This window comes from Siniperca chuatsi, linkage group LG16 (assembly GCF_020085105.1).
Source record: "Siniperca chuatsi isolate FFG_IHB_CAS linkage group LG16, ASM2008510v1, whole genome shotgun sequence".
NCBI lineage: Eukaryota > Metazoa > Chordata > Actinopteri > Centrarchiformes > Sinipercidae > Siniperca > Siniperca chuatsi.
Genome location: NC_058057.1, coordinates 19,510,135 through 19,528,854, shown reverse-complemented (window position 1 = coordinate 19,528,854; position 18,720 = coordinate 19,510,135). Strand labels below are relative to the sequence as shown.

The 18,720-nt window shown below is 40.6% G+C and overlaps 1 protein-coding gene and 1 long non-coding RNA gene across 4 annotated transcripts in view; one reads left to right on the top strand and one right to left on the bottom strand.

Moving 5' to 3' along the window:
• fut8b (fucosyltransferase 8b (alpha (1,6) fucosyltransferase)) overlaps positions 1–4,678 on the top strand; it is an 80,283-nt gene extending 75,605 nt beyond the window's left edge. For all 3 annotated transcript variants that reach the window (XM_044168721.1, XM_044168723.1, XM_044168722.1), the window contains 3 exons: positions 2,392–2,568; positions 2,761–2,911; positions 4,211–4,678. In XM_044168721.1, coding sequence (XP_044024656.1) covers positions 2,392–2,568; positions 2,761–2,911; positions 4,211–4,549 — 667 coding nt within the window. In that variant the 3' untranslated portion in view covers positions 4,550–4,678. The remainder of the gene's footprint in view (positions 1–2,391; positions 2,569–2,760; positions 2,912–4,210) is intronic.
• A 100-nt stretch (positions 4,679–4,778) lies between these two features.
• Positions 4,779–17,765, bottom strand: LOC122862880. The gene is made up of 2 exons (XR_006374861.1): positions 17,717–17,765; positions 4,779–5,457 (listed from the first exon to the last, which is right to left on the bottom strand). It is a non-coding gene; the product is annotated as an uncharacterized LOC122862880 (long non-coding RNA).
• Positions 17,766–18,720: the final 955 nt, after the last annotated feature.

The window sequence follows — 18,720 nt, the reverse complement described above, 5'->3', positions numbered from 1 at the left end:
CAGAAATGAACTGAATTATTGTGGCGGTAGTGTGTAGAGAGAGTGCTGGGGGGGCCAAGGGAGGGAGGAGATGGATAAGAGCTAAGCAGTGCCTCAGTGCGGCCTCTGCTGCTCTGACGGAGAGAGAAAAGGGCAAGACAAAAAGAGGGTTCACAAGAACAACAAACAGTAGACATGAAAGAAGCGTGGAAGCAGGAGAGAGGGAGCCTGACAAAGGATGGAAAAGCCTGGAGTCAAGACCTCTGTCTGATCAGAGAGACAGAGACCGAATGAAAGACTCCGACACCCCTGCCACTCACTCGTTCGCACTCCATTCTTTGGGGTTCATTTGCCGCGTAAATAAAGGGTCTATTTCTCCGGCGAGCATCCCCAATAGTCACTGATTGATCACTGGCAAGTGGTAGAAATTAGGTACAGCCTGTTTATTCTCTTTCACTAAACGTCTGACTCTTTCTTTTTTACTTTTTCTACCTCTACCTCATTCTCACAAAAGACTTAGAGGCAGCCTTGAGATTAGAGAAGCAGTTTGAAACCCTAAAGCAACTGGGAAATTCTGAATGGGGGAAGTAAAAGACATATTCTTAACCAGAGTGTCTTTAAAAATGCTCCTGACCCGAGATGTTCCAGTAGAGCTGCTCCTTGGTCAGCAGTAGACAACTGGTTGTACTCAGCAGCTCCCAGATGGAACTATGTGAATGTGGAGGGGGAGTGTACATATTCACTAAATTTTCCCTCAATAAGTGAAGGTTGAAAAAAACAATTTTTCCTCTTAGATTTAGAAATTTAATTTGCTCCTCAAGGCCAGAAGTCACAATGCAGATGTGTCTGGGTAATATTGTAATTGAATAGTTCTGGATGGAATAAAATTTCAGCGTCCATCAGTTTGAGGGATGCTTCTGTGTCAGGAAAGGAAATATTTCTGTTCTCGCCCATCCTTTGTTCTGTTTACAAGATGTGCTATTTTTTCTCATATGTACAGCCGGAGACAGCACTCTTTCTTTGTCCTTGCTTACTGGAAGCTATGACAAGGACACTGGAAAAAAAAAACTGTTGTGTTGGTAATTTTTCTGTCCGCCCGTCTTTATGTCTTACTCCATTTCTTAAACTTCTATCACTGTTTGCCTTTTCTTTTTCCTTTTTTGTTGTGTCTTTTGTCCATTTCATTTTTTTCTTTGTGTTTATACTAACAATAGAAAGATAACCCCAAATATGCCATTGAAGTGCCGTTTTTTTGGGGGGGGGCTGATGTTACTTTTGCAGCAAAAGAATTAATGTTGTGATCAAGTATTTTAAAATGTTACAACACATGTATACACGTCAATGACAAAACAGACTGTGGAGTTAAAACTAGGTTCTCTCAATAAGAATAAAAAAACTTTTTAAATTAAAACATACAGGTGCATGAATGTCATTCCCTTTTAGTTTTACCACTGTAGGTTTTTCAGAAGTAAGGTCCTCAGTGTTGTTATTGATTTATCTGCAGTCAATGATTTTCCTTCACCTTGTTTTCCTTTAACTATGATTCATTTGAAGATCATCCACTCTTTAATACAATGCTTTAGGACAGCCTACAAATCTTGTCGTCTTGTTATGCACGTGACAATAGATCAATGCAAGCATTTGCAAATCCTGCATGTCTGAGAAAGTTTTCTATTTTGTCCAAGTGCTCTTTCCTACATATGCCTAAACACATACATTTATTTGGAGGAAGCAGACAAGATGCCATTTCTTTATTTAAAGTGAAACTTTAAGCGATATCACACTTATTCTTATCACACTAATTCTTCATGGCTCAGCATTTAAGCAGCTTATTAAAAGTACACTGGTGAATTTAAAGCTGTTTTGCTTTATACCACAAACATTGCTTCATGGTGTAAAACAGGAAGTTCTTGGCAGCCTAATTGGAAGAGGCTTGGTGGAAGTGTAAGGCCTCTCTCCATCATAATGGAAAAATGTTATAGGGAAGTTATCCTTCATTTTGTGAATGTTAGCACTAACAATAGCCCTGGTGTCAGACAGAAGCTACCAGTTGTGGTTCAATTTGTTTATGGTAACTTTAGCTCAGCCAACTGCCACAGACTTCTTGTTTGATATATGAATTTTTATTACCTTGAAATTTTGTTTAAGTTTGTAAGACCCATTGTTCTCCCGCTGTCCAAACATACCAACCAAGTGAACAGGTGCATTATATTGCATACTTAATTGTGAGGGCATGAGGGCCACCACCACCATAACTGTTTTAATACTCCCTACTAACTTGAGAGTGTAAATGTCCAAAACTCAACACCAGCTTCAAAAGTTACATGAAACCAAAAAAAAAAGCAGTGAAATAGAATGAAAAGATTGTCATTCACAGTAACCCTGTCTGTTTCCCTGTTTGTCTTTCTGTAGAGTCCATGTGAGGAGGACAGATAAAGTGGGGACGGAGGCAGCCTTCCACCCCATAGAGGAGTACATGCTGCATGTGGAGGAGCAGTTCCAACATCTGGCCAGACGTGTCCACATTGACAAGAAACGAGTTTACCTGGCCACTGACGATCCGTCCCTGCTGCAGGAGGCCAAGACCAAGTCAGTGTCCAGGAGTGTGTGTGTCTGTGTCTGTGTGTCTGTGTGTGTGTTAATGTCCATTATGAGTCTGTCCAATGGGTATGTGAGAGTATTTTTGTATCCTTATATTTGTCTAAGTATCTAACCATATGCATTTTTTACTTTCTCTTGTCTTGTGACTTATTCTTACTCCTGCCTTATTGTCCCTTCCAGGTATCCAGACTATGAGTTCATCAGTGATAACTCCATCTCGTGGTCGGCAGGCCTTCACAACCGCTACACCGAGAACTCACTGAGAGGAGTCATCCTGGACATCCACTTCCTGTCTCAGACTGACTTCCTGGTCTGTACCTTCTCCTCACAGGTCAGCCCACTCTCCTCAGTCCACATTTAGAGACAGCATGAAATGGTATTTTGATGTGTTTTCGCATGAAACTGAAGTTTGGGATGGATTTGATGTTGAGATGAAAGCAGTCCAAACTAACTTGGAGAGCTGACTGGAATTTTGATGTGCACTTGCTAGTAGACAAGGAGGCATGGATGGATTAATAATGTTTGGATATATAGTAAAAAAAGTGCAATTATTGTTGTTTTGTTCATGTTGTTGTTGTTAAATATATTTACATTGGTATGTAGTTATTCCCAGACTTACAAGACTTAACTCTTAACACAAGGTCCACTTACTGGAAATTTTCTGTCACTTATATCTCATGGCCTTCATCAACGTTTGCTCAGTTGTCACGGAAATGGTTTAGTTGTTATCACATGACCTAAATGTGATCACCTGTTGTCACTTGACCAAACATCCGTGCTTAGATCACGTGATAACAATTTAACCATTTCCATGAAAACAGAGCTAATTCCATCCGCTGATGAAGACCACCAGATGTGCCTGAAAGCTCTGGACCGTATGCTTAGATTTTGTTTTGTTTTTTGTCAAACTACTGTTTCCAAGATAAATAATGGACTTTCGAGCTGAAAGTTGTTGTTTTTTTGTTGTTGAATTAACAATAATAACACGTATGAAGAAGAATATGAATAACCAAGTAACTTAACAATAACCTTAACTTTAATAGCACACTTTTGAAAGCAGGTAAAGAATTACAAATAAAAATAGATCAGATAAAAACAAAAATACCTTGATTATATTATGAATTATGAAAAGGGCTTTAGAAAACTAAATCAGGTCAAACTGATAAAGGTTTTTATGTTAAAATGGACTTCGATAATCACAATCATATGATTGTCAACAACCTCATTGTCCCATTTTCACTCACCTTTCAAAGCATAGAAACAATTAGCCCATTTATTACGGCTTTGACATTACAATGGCATTTGACATCCATTATTCTGATTATCTATAACACGGCGTGGACGGGCTTCCTGCCAACCTTCAAAATAATGTGTGAGCCACATAATTCCTATTCGCACTCAGGTCTTATTAGTCCACTTCAAGGATCTGACTGGAATGAGTCGCTTAGCACATTTTATCCCTTTTTTATCAGGATTGAAACAAAATGTATATGTCTTACAGTGAGAAATCCTTTTGTCCCTCGACCAGCCTGTGCTCTTGCCTCTACAGCTTTGTTATAAAGACAAATACATTTATGTACATCTGTAGATCTAAGTATGAAACTAATTGCCGGTTTTGTTCCTGTCTCAGGTCTGCCGTGTGGCCTATGAAATTATGCAGATGCTGCACCCAGACGCCTCCTCCTTCTTCTACTCCCTGGATGACATCTACTACTTTGGAGGTCAAAACGCCCACAACCAGATTGCCATCTACCCTCACCAACCGCGCAACAGCGAGGACATTCCCCTGGAGCCCGGCGACGTGATCGGGGTGGCCGGCAACCATTGGGACGGATACTCCAAAGGCATCAACCGCAAACTGGGCCGCACTGGCCTCTACCCTTCCTACAAGGTCAAAGAGAAAATTGAGACCGTGAAGTACCCGACGTACCCCGAAGCAGACAAACTGCTCAACTCTCAAAAGAAGTAAAAGAAGAAATGAAAAAAAAATAAAAGAAGAGAAGGAGTGAGGAGAAACACGCAGACTCCGATTCCAGGGAAGGAGGCTGCTTTTGTACAGAAACAAGAGGTGTAGTCAGTACGCTAAGCTGAGAAGAAAAGAAAAAGCCTGTACCCAGGGGTGATAGGAATGAGAATGCACTCTGTGTGTTTATGTTAGAGCGTGTGTGTGTGTGTGTGTGTGTGTGTGTGTGTGTGTGTGTGTGTGTGTGTGTGTGTGTGTGTGTATGTATGTGTGCGCGAACGTGTGTGTGTGTGTGCACTTGTGTAAATGCCTGTGCATATGTCAGGTCATGGAAGACTTGCACCCTACCACTACTCCCCCGCCCGATGCTCTGACGTTGGGTCTGTAGAGATGTAGACGTTGAACATTGATTTTAAATAAAGCAAGAAAACAATTAAAATCTACACAACTGACCGAGCTCGCTCTCCGGAGACAAGACTGGGACTACTGTAAGACTGGCACACCCCAGAGTTGGCTTCAAATCAATGACTGAAGGAAAAAAAAATGACAAACTGGAAAAACGTATTTTGATTTTTATTTAATTCTTTTCAGTGTTTTTTGATTCTGATCTTGCCTTTTTTTTTCTTTTTCTCCTGTTTTTTGTTTACTGAATGTACTGTATCCTTTTCTCTGCCATGCTCACCGCTGTCCCTCCCCCCTTCCTGCTCCACTCACTGTGCTTCCTCCATCTCGTCTCTACATGTGCAATTAATTTTATTTTATAATACCATATTGTGCTTTTATCAAGTGTTTTTAACGGTCTTAATTTTGTGTGTATGGGGCTTGTGCATTGTATACTGTACAGTGTGTGTGTGTGTGTGTGTGTGTGTGTGTGTGTGTGTGTGTGTGTGTGTGTGTGTGTGTGTGTGTGTGTGCTTGCTTGTGCTTGCACATGTCTGCTGCGTATGTGTGGATGGATGTATGAGTGATCAAGTGTGCCCGTGTGTGCTGTTTAAGTCTAAGGGGCCATGTCACGACCTGGTGCCTGGTTATTGGTGAGCAGTGTGTGTTTTTATTTCTGGCTTTCCTCCCGACTGAATAGTGTTTGTGTGGCCAGCGGGAGACTGGCGGTGACAGTGGGGACTGTCCTCAGCCCCCAGCACTTGGAACAATGGTGAACTCCAGTCACTCCGCTGGTGACCTCTAGTGAACAATGGTAAGATTATGTGGAGTATGGTGAACTCATGGTGCACGCACACACACAGACACAGGAGCCGTCCCGAGGCTCACCAAAAGAAGCACTCCACTGAGATAATGTCCTTTTCGGCATCTCTGCTGTCTCTTCTGTCCATCTGTTTGTTTGTTTTTTACTTTTAACATTGCTGTTTTAAAATAAATGAGGAAAAATATGCCTATGTTTAAAAATGAAAATGCTATGTCATATCAAACTCAAGAGTCCCCATCATGAAGACCTTTTTTTCATAAGTTATGTTCTTGGGCATTGTCTTTGATAACCACAGATCGAATAAACTTGAGAAACCAACACAGCATTTTTTCCTTACGGTCTGATTCTGTTCACCATCTGCTCCTCCATCTCTTAACGGGCGACACCTGCTCATTCAGTCAGGCTGCACATGCTTCAACTACATTACACACATTCCAAACTGAAAATCAAAGCTTTTTTTATATTTGAAGAGTTCATTTCCTGAAGGGTATCCATCTATTTTTGAAGCGTAAAAGTCATTACCTTAAGTTCTCATCTTTTGATATATCCTCAAAAAGGAGGACACTGCCTGTAAAATTGACATCATTTTGGCATCCCAGGATTAGAGCTACCTCCTACCTTCAAGAAGTACCAGTAGTTTGTTTTATAAATCATTCAGTAAGAGTGTGAATCCATATTCTAATTTCAGAGCAAAACTCTTCTGTCTTTGATTTACATTTCAAACTGAAGAGCAACATCAGTACCTTCAACGGAGACATTACCGTCCTTAATTTAAATATGCCTTGTGACAGCGACATGACATTTCACAACGCAGGTACGTCATTAAAGCTTCCTGCTCTTGTCTAGTGTCCTACTTCCTTCTTCCTACTTCCTGCGTGTCGAAATCGTTTATGATCTCGTTCTCTGTGTCTTATTTATGGGCTGTCTTGTTACTTTCTTACTGAGGGGGCTTTGGGAGTTTCATTACAGATCCCTCTTTAATTTCAACACTGATCTGCATGCTTCATTGGACACCCATAAGGAAAGTCGCAGCACTGGTAGCAGAGATGAGCTTTTTGGTGTGTGCGAGGGAGAGTAATAGTTTTATTGCTTTTTTTTTTCCCCTGCCTGACAACAATCCGCAACCAATTTAGCCTATGTTGACAAAGCGTTCACAATGCACACAGCATATAGCAGTTCATTGAACATCTCTTTTCACTGGGAAAGACTCCCTCGTGGGCTTTATAAATGCACACGCTAACTGGAGGGCACTTTAATTAAAATACACTTGTTGCTGTCACAGTGGCCTGTAACAGTCGTTTTAAGAGAGACGTTAGTTCAGTTAATTATTCTGTTAATTGGACTCTGCTCCTAATAGAGAGCATTCAGGTTTTTAGCAGGCGGGTTTCTTTCTCTGCATTTGTGGTCTAATTGTTGCACAGCTCCCACATGAAGTTGTAAACCAAAATATTGGGCAAATTCAAATGTTGACATGATGGCAGCACTAGATGAAAAGTCAGGGAATCACCAAAGTCATTAGAAGTTATCCTCTAGGGACTTTAGTAGCAAATTTCATAGCAAACCATCCAATAGTCGAGATATTTCACTCTGAACCACAGATGTCAACCTCATGGTAGCACTGGAGGATCACCAAGGTCATTAAGATTCATCCTCTGGGCACCATGAATGTCTGTACAAAATGTCAAGGCAATCCATGCCATTGTTGTTGAGATACTTCAGTCTATGGCAATGGCATCCATAAAGACAAATTTTGCATAAATTTGAAGACTTCCCCATCTCTTACACTGGATTCGCCTTAGGAAGGAATCGCTTCACTGCCAGTATGGTGAGGACGAACAATTATAGTGACCAATAACTTTCACTGTACATATGGACAAGTTGAAAAAATGTGAACCAGTCCTTTAATGCTCCAAGAATATGGACCAAGATTTCAATGTGGCCGTGTAACTCTGATGGAATTCATATTATACAGAGATAAGTGGGTACGCCATCGCCTTGTGGAATTCTAATCTTGTAAAGGGCAGTCGAATTAATTCTGACTGACTCATGAAAAAGGGAGAAGAAATGGAAATGATTATTGTAGTCCTGGCCGGCTCCAATCAGTACTTTGTTGGCACAGCAGCAGTAACAAAGTCTGCCCTACGGTACCTGGCCCACATCAAAGCTGAGGGGAGGCACTCAAACAAGAAAATGTCAGGTTTTCACAAGGCAAAGAAAATTGTAGGGTGTCAATCTTTCTCCTCTTCACCTTAAATCAACTCAGCAATTGGCAGTTTGGATTTTATTAGCTCTGTATTTTTAATCCCACCTGTTATCTCAACTCACTATAAACCTGATACTTGGCACAGAACAGGGCCAACTTAAGCCGGCAAGGAGTACATCATCAGTCACAGGAACAAAGGCGTTTTGCTTGGCACACATACTGTACTTAACTGTGATCCCTGCTGTGAATCCAGTAAATCAGTGTTTCTAATGGAGTGCTGACACACTGGAGGACTATATTGTTATTTGGAAAACAGATACCTCTTCAAATTCTACAAAAACATTTTGCTACCACATCGCCTATCTTTATGAATGAAATATAGAATGTGTATTTTCTTATTTGCTTCATACAGCGGGTCTAACACAGCCACTCCACTCTCCTTTTGCAGGTGGAAGTCAAGTTAAAACCAATTAGATTCTTTTTGATTGTTAGACCCTTGCGGTGAATTTTGACACAAAGTTTTCAAGGATTTATTTATTTATTTTATCGTTGGCCTGACTGCTTTAATTGTAGAGGAACACTATATTTTTAAGCTTTCAGTTGTACATTCTGCCATGAATTGTGCCTAGATTATTTTTACTAAAAGACTGAAAAGATTAGTCTAATCTATTGACACATACTGTATATTATGTTCATATTCATGTAACATACTACTAGCAATCCATAAAAGTTCTACATATTGCCATCATCCTGCAAGAATAACAGTAGGTGATAAAACGTTCAAACACATTTTAAGTAACTAATTAAGTATCACTGTAAATATTTAACTCGGGTTGAGAGTAGTGTGCGGATTGTTGTCAGAAATATCAGCAGAACATGCTTGACAACAATTTCATGCGTTGTATGTGCCAACAGTGGAGTTGTTGACAGTTTTATGAAGAACACAGCTGGTCTGAGAGCTCTATGATGTCTCACTGATAATGGAGCTGCAGTCACTCGACTCTCTGTAGCTCCCTTTGTTGTAAAACAGACAAAGCACTTTATATTACCAGCCTGATGAAGACCAAGTGTGTTATTAGCACTGTGACAATGATGTCATAATAATAGTGCATATTAATACATGGTAATGATGGCAGTGAATGTAATATTATGATAGCATATGATGATGTTTTAAAGGATAATTGTATAGTTTATTACAAAACATACATCTTATTTTCATATTCATATTTTTTATTTTCCTGTCAGTAATTTTTAAGATCTGGGAATGTGTCTGGCATGGCAAGAAACATGAGCAATTATCCAGGTTTTAAAGCCTCTGAAATCTTTGAGTCTTCAGTATTTCTCTATAGCATTAAATATTCATGACTAAACAGAAATCAAAGTTAAAATACTACATACTTAGTTTATATTTATTACGAGTTCAACAGTGAAAACTCAGATAAAATGCTTCATCAGGAATGTGTGGGTGTGGTTTCATCAGATTTGATCGACAGTGACTGAACAGCTCAATCATCAGATTCTGATTCAAATGTTGCTAAACTCTGATTGGTGCACAGACATATGTGGCATCACCTTTTTCCAACAAAGCCCCACCTACTTCAAACCAGCGAGAAAAGCAGAGAGGAAAAAGAGAAATACAGAAATCTGTAATGTGTGTGTACATGTATGGCAGACGCCGCTGCTCATAGTAAGAAGTTGACTGAGAAAACACAGTAAGTCGTCAGGGCCTGTAAACAAACCCCCAGAAAACTGTGAAATTATTCCCCAAACTGTACGTAGTAAACATTCATCGAAGTTGACAGACCAACTGTACTTACCATAGTTGTGCGCACACGTGGTTTTCCTGTGCCATGAGGAATTATTACTGTTAATGTTTAGTTTTACCATTAAATAAAGTGGTTCAGATAAGAGGTTATCAATCCGCAGGCCATAGACAAGTACCGGACCATGGATCATATGCTACTGGGCTGGTAGAAAACGATTGGGCAAAAAAACCCTGAATACTAATTATATAACTTCATATGCTATTAAGGGAAATACATTTTTTGTGGTAATTAACTTTAACTTGAGGCCGTCTGTCTGTGCTGCACTTTTCCTCATCACTCCCTGTTACGCCTCCAACAACAATATACATATTTTTAATTACAGTAGGTCATCAACATGCAAGGTAACCAGTCTGTCATCACATTTCAGCATTTAGCAGATGAAATCAGCACTACCTGAGTGTTGCTTTTATTTAGTAATTAACCACAATGAAATACAGATCAAATAAGGGTTCCATTTTTTGTTTTGTTTCATTTCATCCTCATCCACTCACTCTCTTACATGCTATTTTTTTCTCTCTGTCTCTTTCTGTAATTTTCTGACTTGATATTAAGGATTATGTGTCGGGAGGATAAACAAAACGAGATCACACCTGAACTAAAACTTACATGATTGGTGAATGTGTTTGTGAACTCACAAATAAACTAATAAGAGACCCTCTGTCTAACTTGATCTTCTTGTGTGAACAGTTACTCTCTGTAATTAGCTACCACAGCTGTTTCGCCGGGTTTAGATAATCTGGCTAAACTCTGGGTTTATTCATAATTTGTCAGAATGTCTCGTGTTTCTTACCCCATTGGACTTTGCTGTTACGATGGTGCTGTTTTCCCAGATCTCAGCAATTACTTTAGTGAGTAAAATGTTAGAATGATGGCCAAAACTCAGAAAATAAGGCCCAACTTGTAAGAAACCAAAATATTCCTTTAAAATGCAGCCTTTGATGCTATAATTCTGCCTGGATAGTGATGTCATACTTTACAGTAACCTAATGGGCTTCGTGTCAACGGGACGTCTGCGCCACTGTACAGCACAAAGACTAATGTTGCTGCGGAAACATCCACTATCCCTCTGTGTGTGTGTCCACGTGAAGCCTGCTGCAGCAGAGGTGGAGATGAGAGTCCATAGCTCCAGCCCCTGCCCCGCCTCCCCCTGCTGCTGCTGCTGCCTGCGGCGTTCAGCCCGCTGTGATGACCATTAGCGTCTGGCTGAGGCTGCAGGAGATAACAGGTGATTTAAGGCCCTGTACCTCAACACAGCCAGAGAGAAATGGCTGGCTGCTGCTTATCTCCCACTCCGCCATACTCCACACACTTTTACATTAGGCTCCCCTATTCAAAGCCATCTGTCTTCCCAGTCAGGGTTTGATAAAACCGCCTGCGTACCTCACGAAAGGGGAGGAGCGGGAGACTGAGAAGACACACACCGCCACTCCACCTGCATACTTATACACACAGCAATTCAGACGATCACGGTGGAAGTCGACAACACCACACTTGCTGAATACTTTATCCACACTGACTTAGAGCCCGGGGCGACACAGTGGGACTCAACAACAATAGTTGAGCACAGCACACAAAAGATACTGTACCTGGTTGTAAAAGAGAGACCTGAGTGTGTAACATCACCCCTGGACTAATTGCAAATCGATGGTCTTGGTGAGATGAATGTGGTGGGGATAATAATCCCCTAGGGCTGCCGTACATCAACCATTCATGCACAGTGCCAAACACTAATCACAGTAGGTGCACTAATAAAAGCTCTGGAGATGTTATCATTCCTCAACAGAAAAAAGCATTATATGTCGTCGAGGGCTTCTACCTCTGAGCAGGGCAACAACAATGACAGAAATATCATTCCTACTGATCGTTCAGAAGGCTTTGGCATGTCTATAGACTGGTGATTAAATCTCAACGCCATAACATATTTGGCAGCCTCCAGCAGGAATAGGGATTACTTCATCCTTCTTGGATGTGCATATGTGAGGAAATATTTGCTATCTTTAGGGCATGAGAGAAAAATGGCTGTTATCTTAAGGAAAACACACTCAAGATCCAGAGGAGATTGGATGTAAAGACAGAGGCGGTTAAATTCAGATGTGGAGCAGGAGTTGTATAATTGCCCCTGCTTGCTGATTTTCCCACTGTACAGGCTAAGTGGGCAGTGGCTGTCTTCTTTTAGTCCTTGCTCTGTAATTATGGTGTCATTGTGTGACAGCAGAATAGCCTCGGCATTAGTTAAAGTTCTCTTGTGTCTGGACCGGACATATGCTGAGAGAAAAGTGCTCTTTCTCTTCATCTGGCTTTCTTTTCGACGTGCATCTCTTTCCTTTCTCTGTCTTCTACCTCCCAGTCCTCCATCTCCCCTCACTCCCTTTAGCCTTTGTCCCATCAAAACCTGATGACCAAGCAAAAAGTGAAAAGCACCTATGTAGTTACATATATTGCACAGGTTACATACATTCCTCCTGATGGCAGATTATGGCCCAAGTCTTGAGTGCATGTTGCCATTGGCAGAGCTGGGGTGAGGAATATGCTGTCATCTCTGTACCTAGTAAATCAGAGGAATTGAGGCCTCATTCAAGTCCATTTGACATCTGTACTCAGATGATCAGGCTGGATTGATAAGAAAGAGAAAACCCCTCGAGTAACAAGACTAAGAGTCTATGCTAGCGGCTCTGTGGGGCTGTATTTAGGCACAGCGATGCTTTGAGCTAAATGCTAATGTCAGCATGCTAACAATGACAATGCTGATGTTTAGCAGGTATAATGTTTACCATGTTAACAATCTTAGTTTAACATGTTAGCATGTTAACATCTGCCAATTGGCCCTAAACAAAGTACAGCTGAGGCTGATGGTTTTGCAGTACTGAACAAATTGAAATTTTGACCTTGTGATGGAGCTCGATGAAAAGTTAAGGGATCACCAAAGTTACAAATCGTCCCAAGGAGAGCAATAATGTCTGTACCAAATTTCATGGCAATCTATCCACTGGATGTCTAAATAATTCACTGGATAAGTGAAAACTTATCTCATCCAGGTCATGGTATATCTAGAATCGTTAAGTCATGGGCAGCTGAATTTGCTTTAGGTTCTTGAAGACGTTTCACCTCTCGTCTAACAGGCTTTCTCTAAGAAGTGCATTTCTAGATATGAAAAGTTTGACCTGCTGGTGGCGCTAGATGAAGTCAGAAGATCACCAAAGACACTAGGATTCATCCTGTGGGGACCATGGTTATTTGCATCAAATTTCATGGCAATCCATCCAATAAATGTTGAGATATTTCACGAAAAAACTAAAAATTTCACCAATGTCAGGTTCATCCTCTGAATGTCTGTGCAAAATTTCATTGCAATCCTTCCAATAGTTGTAATATTTCAGTATGGACCAAAGTGGTGGGCCAACCGAACGAACGACACTGGCATGACTAAAAAGATCACAGCTCCAGTCCCTGCAGCAGCCAGGCAAGCGTGTCAATTCCCGCCTGTGCTTATTTTGGCCGCCTCTCTTCTCATCTACTGTACATTTGTCTCTGTCTCAAACGAATAATGCAGAAAGGCAAAATTCTAATTGCACAGCATGGAGTATGATAATTGAAGTGCTGTAAAAAAATGTCTTTCATTAACACCAGGGAAGTGATGGACTGTGCTTATGGTATTTCAATGGAAAAGTAGCCACTTTTGCCAGTTGGAACCCAACCAGCTGAAGACTTCATAAATTCATAAATTTCCCCAGCTATGATAAATTCACTGCCTGGCTTTTTTTTTTAATAGACCCCCCAAAAAAATCCAAATTCCAAAAAAGGTTTCAATGTCACTTTGATTATGCACAGTTTAATCATATGTTAATTCAGGCACATGTATCTGACATCGCCCCACAATTATCCAGTTAATATTAAAGGAAGCAGGTGTTTAAAGGGGCCTTGGATGAAAGGTATTACCTATAAGCCTTATTATGAATAAGCCCTAATGTTCCCATCCATGTTAGTCATCAGAGTAATTCTACAGAGGACATTTTCTCCATCATTTAGTTTTGTTTCTCTTTTGGGGGGATTAAAGGAGAGTGCTTTTAGCTATTTTCAGGGTATAACTCTTTGATTTTGGCAGATAACTAAAAACCTGATATCTGAGCGTGTTTTGTTTTCTTTTAAAGCACAATATTCTCTCTGGTCTCTAGCCTCTCTATCCCTCTAAAGTCAGTTTGTGAGGCATGTTCTCCTGTAAGACATGAGCATGTAGGTCTGGCTTTTGAAGCTTATTGGCCCAGTGAAGGCTTTATAATTCCATTCCCCCCCCCATGCAGATGGGTGAAGTCATGGAGTCTGAAGCTTCGATTAGACATGCTGTTAGATTACTGCCTTAAGCTCCAGTCTCCCTGTGATGATGGCCTCGCCCTTGACCCGACACTTACCTGCTTCTCTGTGATCCTAGCCACTGTCATCTCGGGTATAGTTAAGGCTGCTGGCTGCAGACTGTGAGTGTGTTTGTGTATACATGTGTGAGGAAGGACACGTCTGCTGGGCAGAATGTGTCTGCACATGTTAACACATGGATGAGCTCTCGTACAATTTTGTGGGTTTTCTTCTTTTTTGATGACCTGGAAAAATTGTCATATTGCCTTCTTTTATCGCTGTCTTTCATCCTACCTGCCTGATCCCTCCGAGTCTATTGTTAGCCCTGCAGATTGTGCATTGGCTTTTACACTGGCTCGTATTTCTCTGTGGCCTTGGTGACAGTGTTTTCAAGATCAATGGGCACTTTTGCTCCCTTTGTGGATGTTGTTGAAAGGGCATACAGCATATAACTTTCTGTTTTATTCTCACTATGGTCTAATTTCACTCACATTACAGTTGGGGTCAAATAACATTTTAGCTAGTGTGTTTCCTCGTATATCTAAATGTTCAAAAAAGAAAAATGTTCTATCAATTAATTAAACATTAAGGAATATTACTTTATCAACTGCAGTTTCAGTTTGCCTTTTGAATTGAGAGCACAGACAGTAAATTAACCCAAATCTGACACATGGTGTTCAATTCTCATGCCCCCATTCAAAGCAGTGAGACCTCGCCAGCCGCCCCTGTCACCCTCTCTCAGCATGCGAGCGGGTTGAAATTATGAGCAAGTATTTATTAGGATGCCTGAGCACGCTGTTCATCAGCGGCACAGTGGGGGTTATTTCATTTCCCAAGTTTAGTGGAAAATTCAGGTTATTCATATCATCCCAGATGTTTGCCAATTTACTTAACATCCATAACATATGCAATACCCCAAAGTAAATAAGCTCCCCGGCTAATCACAGGTTACTCAATGAGAGGCTGATTGTCAGTTTCCATGCAATATGACATAATTCTAATGTAACACAGCCAAAGGGGCACACAGCGAAGGTTCAGTAATGAGTCTGGGTGTAACAAACTGCATGCTGCAAACACCTTTTTACTCAAAGCTCTTCAAAGGGTCGGCTCACCCAAATTATAAAAAGGCATTTTTTCAAAATTACCTCCAGTGGTATCTCACCATACAGATAGTTTTGGTTTTCTTTGTCCTGGTTTTTGAGATATCTGTCCCTGCAATTTCTGCATCCACCCCAACACAGTGGGAGTGAATGCAGTTTTGATTGTGGTGCTCACAGCAGTGAAAAATTCATTACCAACGTGTCTTTCCAGAAACAATGGGCCTCATGCAATATCCACTCATATGAACAGATTTGTTCTTAAGTTGCTGGTACAAGTGATTTAAGAGAACCTGTGCCATTCACCAGTTTTCTTGTATTTAGAATTTTGAATGAATTTAGTGTTTCAATATGTTACCAAACTCAACTTAAATAAAATAAAACTTTAACTTTTAACATTCTGTTTATCATATCAGTGTGTTGTGCATTGTGGTTTGCCAGTTTGCTTAGAGTTTGACAGCAGAGTTTTTGCTCTTAGGTTGTATTGGCATAAATGTTTTGGCATTACAGCTACAACAATTCAATACTAGCTAGGAAAATTGTCACACTCCAATAGCTGCCTCAGGGTCTTCATGCAAGTCAAGGAACTGAGGACTGTCACATCCCCTTGACCATCTCCCATCTAAGTTGTGGACCACTTTCCTTTAGCAAGACATTTTTGGCATCTGACTTAATGTCAAACCATTTCTTCTTTATTTCTGTCACCCTACAGCTCTGTAATGACATCGTGTTGACAGCGTTTTTAATGTTTTGTTCCCTTTTGGTCCCCAAATATCACAACTGACAGTTAAATTTACTGCTGATTTAAAAAACAGCACTTCAAGTACTACTGTGTAAAGTTCTTCTTTTTACTCTTGTGAGACATTTTTGTGAATGAAACTTTCCCACAAATGGAGCAGAACATGTAGCCTTATATAGCAATTTGGGTGTGTGGATTATGCTAATGACCAAAGCTCACAAATGGGCGCCTTCTCATTAACAGTGGCAATCATCAAGTTGAAACAAGCGATTTACACGTTTGTGCTGTTATAAGGGTTTTGTGAATTCAACTTGGAACACTCACACAGCAAACCTCACAAAAAAAAGAGGTTTAGGATAAGAATATGAAAACGTTCTTGCAGGAGGCTAAATGTCCCTGGATAATCCATATATACTTCATTGTGAACAGTTTTCATGGAAACTACTTTCTACTGAAGCTAAAGCCCCTAAGAAAACAGCTGACAGCGAGCTCCATGGCTGGTTGGATACAGCTAGCGGTTAAGTGAGTTTATGTTTTTGTTGTTATTTAAGTGTAGTGACACTTCACATACAGTTTTCCCCTTTTTCACTTTAAGTAGCTTTAAGGTTAGAAAAACCATGTTATTCCACACTGACTGACAGTATCATATATAATGTGTATCGGCTTGTTCCAGCTCTTCATTTAAGCTACTGTATGAGATGTTTACCCGAGTGAAATATTCAAACCCAAGGCTCAAATATTGTAGTTGTTTTTCACATTTTTATACACATTTCTCCAAAATGCAACCTGACACATTTGGTTTGTAAACGTTGGGATGTCCTATGTTTGGCTGCACAGCATGAGTTTGTAAAGACTGACCCATCTGCAGGTGAGCTTTAAGGGATTAAAATTACCATGACTGTGTACAATTATCTGCTTGTGACATGCTCCTTCAAAAACAGGAATGTGTGTGTGGGCTTCACTTTGACTTTTGCAGATACAACATAAATATACTGTAACCCTGCTGCAGATTGTGATGGGTACATACTATATGTGACAGTTCAACTTGAATAATAAGATGCAAAGCAGTAATGTGCAGAATTGTGTCTTCAGATTGTCACAGAATGAACTCAGCTGAGCCTTTATTCATCCAGGGAATGTTTTTGCTGTGCAGGCATCTTCTTTTGCATACTTGTTCTGTTTTAGCTCTGCTCTACTTCACAGTCTGACTCCTATATACAGTAGATTCCCACCTGGGAACTTCCCAGTGCAATCACAGTGTTCCACTGTCAGATGCTAAGCAGCTTCATTTGGGCAATTCAGCGTCAAATTTGTTGCTCAGAAGCACCTCAGCAGCAGTTAGTGCAGTCGAAACCAAACCAGTCGAGTCTTCGTTCTCTGTCAGGTTCTTCCTAGCTGGTCTGAGGGAGCCAAGAATGGTTTGTCTAGCCTGTGGGGTAGGACAAGACAGAAAGTAAGCCTCAGCCTCCTTCTAGATTAATAATGCAGTGACACTATTCAGAGTCTCCACGACTAATCCAAGCCCCTGAGAGCGCCACAGAATGTTGGTACCTCCATGTAAAGGCTTTTCCTGCTGTGCCTTGTGGGCCACCGAGCTTGCTAAAATCCCAGTCTAGCCGTCCTAAAAGAGTTCCTGCTCTATCTGCTGTGTGCCGCAGTTGCAGAGAACGCCTGCCACACAAGGGTGTCATGATCAATATTCCTGAGAGTGCCTGCCAAGGCCCCTCTGAGATGAGGTAAAGACAGATCTTATCTACTGTGTGTGTGTGTGTGTGTGTGTGTGTGTGTGTGTGTGTGTGTGTGTGTTTGAAAGGAGTGGGGGTTGTGAGATGGAGCGAGTGAGCAAGAGAAAGACAGATGGAGTAAGAGTTAGATGGAGAGCGTTCGACACCGGGCTCCATCGTAGATAAATGTAGGGGGATGCACTCTGAATAATTTATACACGCCAAAAATAAAATCAAAAACCTTGTTCTCGCTCCTTACAGATAGATGAGTTCTCTGGGATCCCGGGAGACTTGCAGACAAAGTAGCGAGGGTGGGAGACTGAGCTGGGACACGGCAGCATGCAGGTCTTACTTATTATCCAGCCGCCTAGTGCCTGATTCATATGGTTAATGAACATTTATATTTCATCATGGAATTCATTTTGGTTCATTTGGCCTAACTGGTATGGATTTGGAATTAAATAATACAGAGGCAATCATGCAGGTGCATAATTTACACTTTATGCTCACATAACCTGCAAAAGCCCTGCATCACCTGTATTGACAGAATGCGCAGAATGACACTGTGTGTTTTTAATCTGTCAGCACTGAAACAAGGATGCACTAGTGATATGCAACCAAAAGGTAGATACCAGATTTAAATGTCAAAAACAGTACTTTGTAAAAAAAAATGAAAGAAGGTAATTACTTAAGAATATCTGTGATAACAAATATGTATTTCTGTGTTCTTCGACAGCAGCCAATTGTGTATACTTGTACATTATTTAGGGAATATGTAGAATGAATGCAGCACAAGCAGCACATATAGTGGCAAGGGGTGCTCTAATTTGAAAAGAGGCTATATTCTGTTATTAAAGTTTTATTTCATTTTGCACATAGAATAAGAGAATATTTCAATGATATATAAACCAGACAAAGTAAAATCAAATAAAACAGAAGTAAAGCTTTTTGTGGTACTGGGCAACACCAAATACAATTTTTAAATCATTAAAAATTCATGTTGTGTGTATATTTGCAAAGTAGATTAATATGTCTTT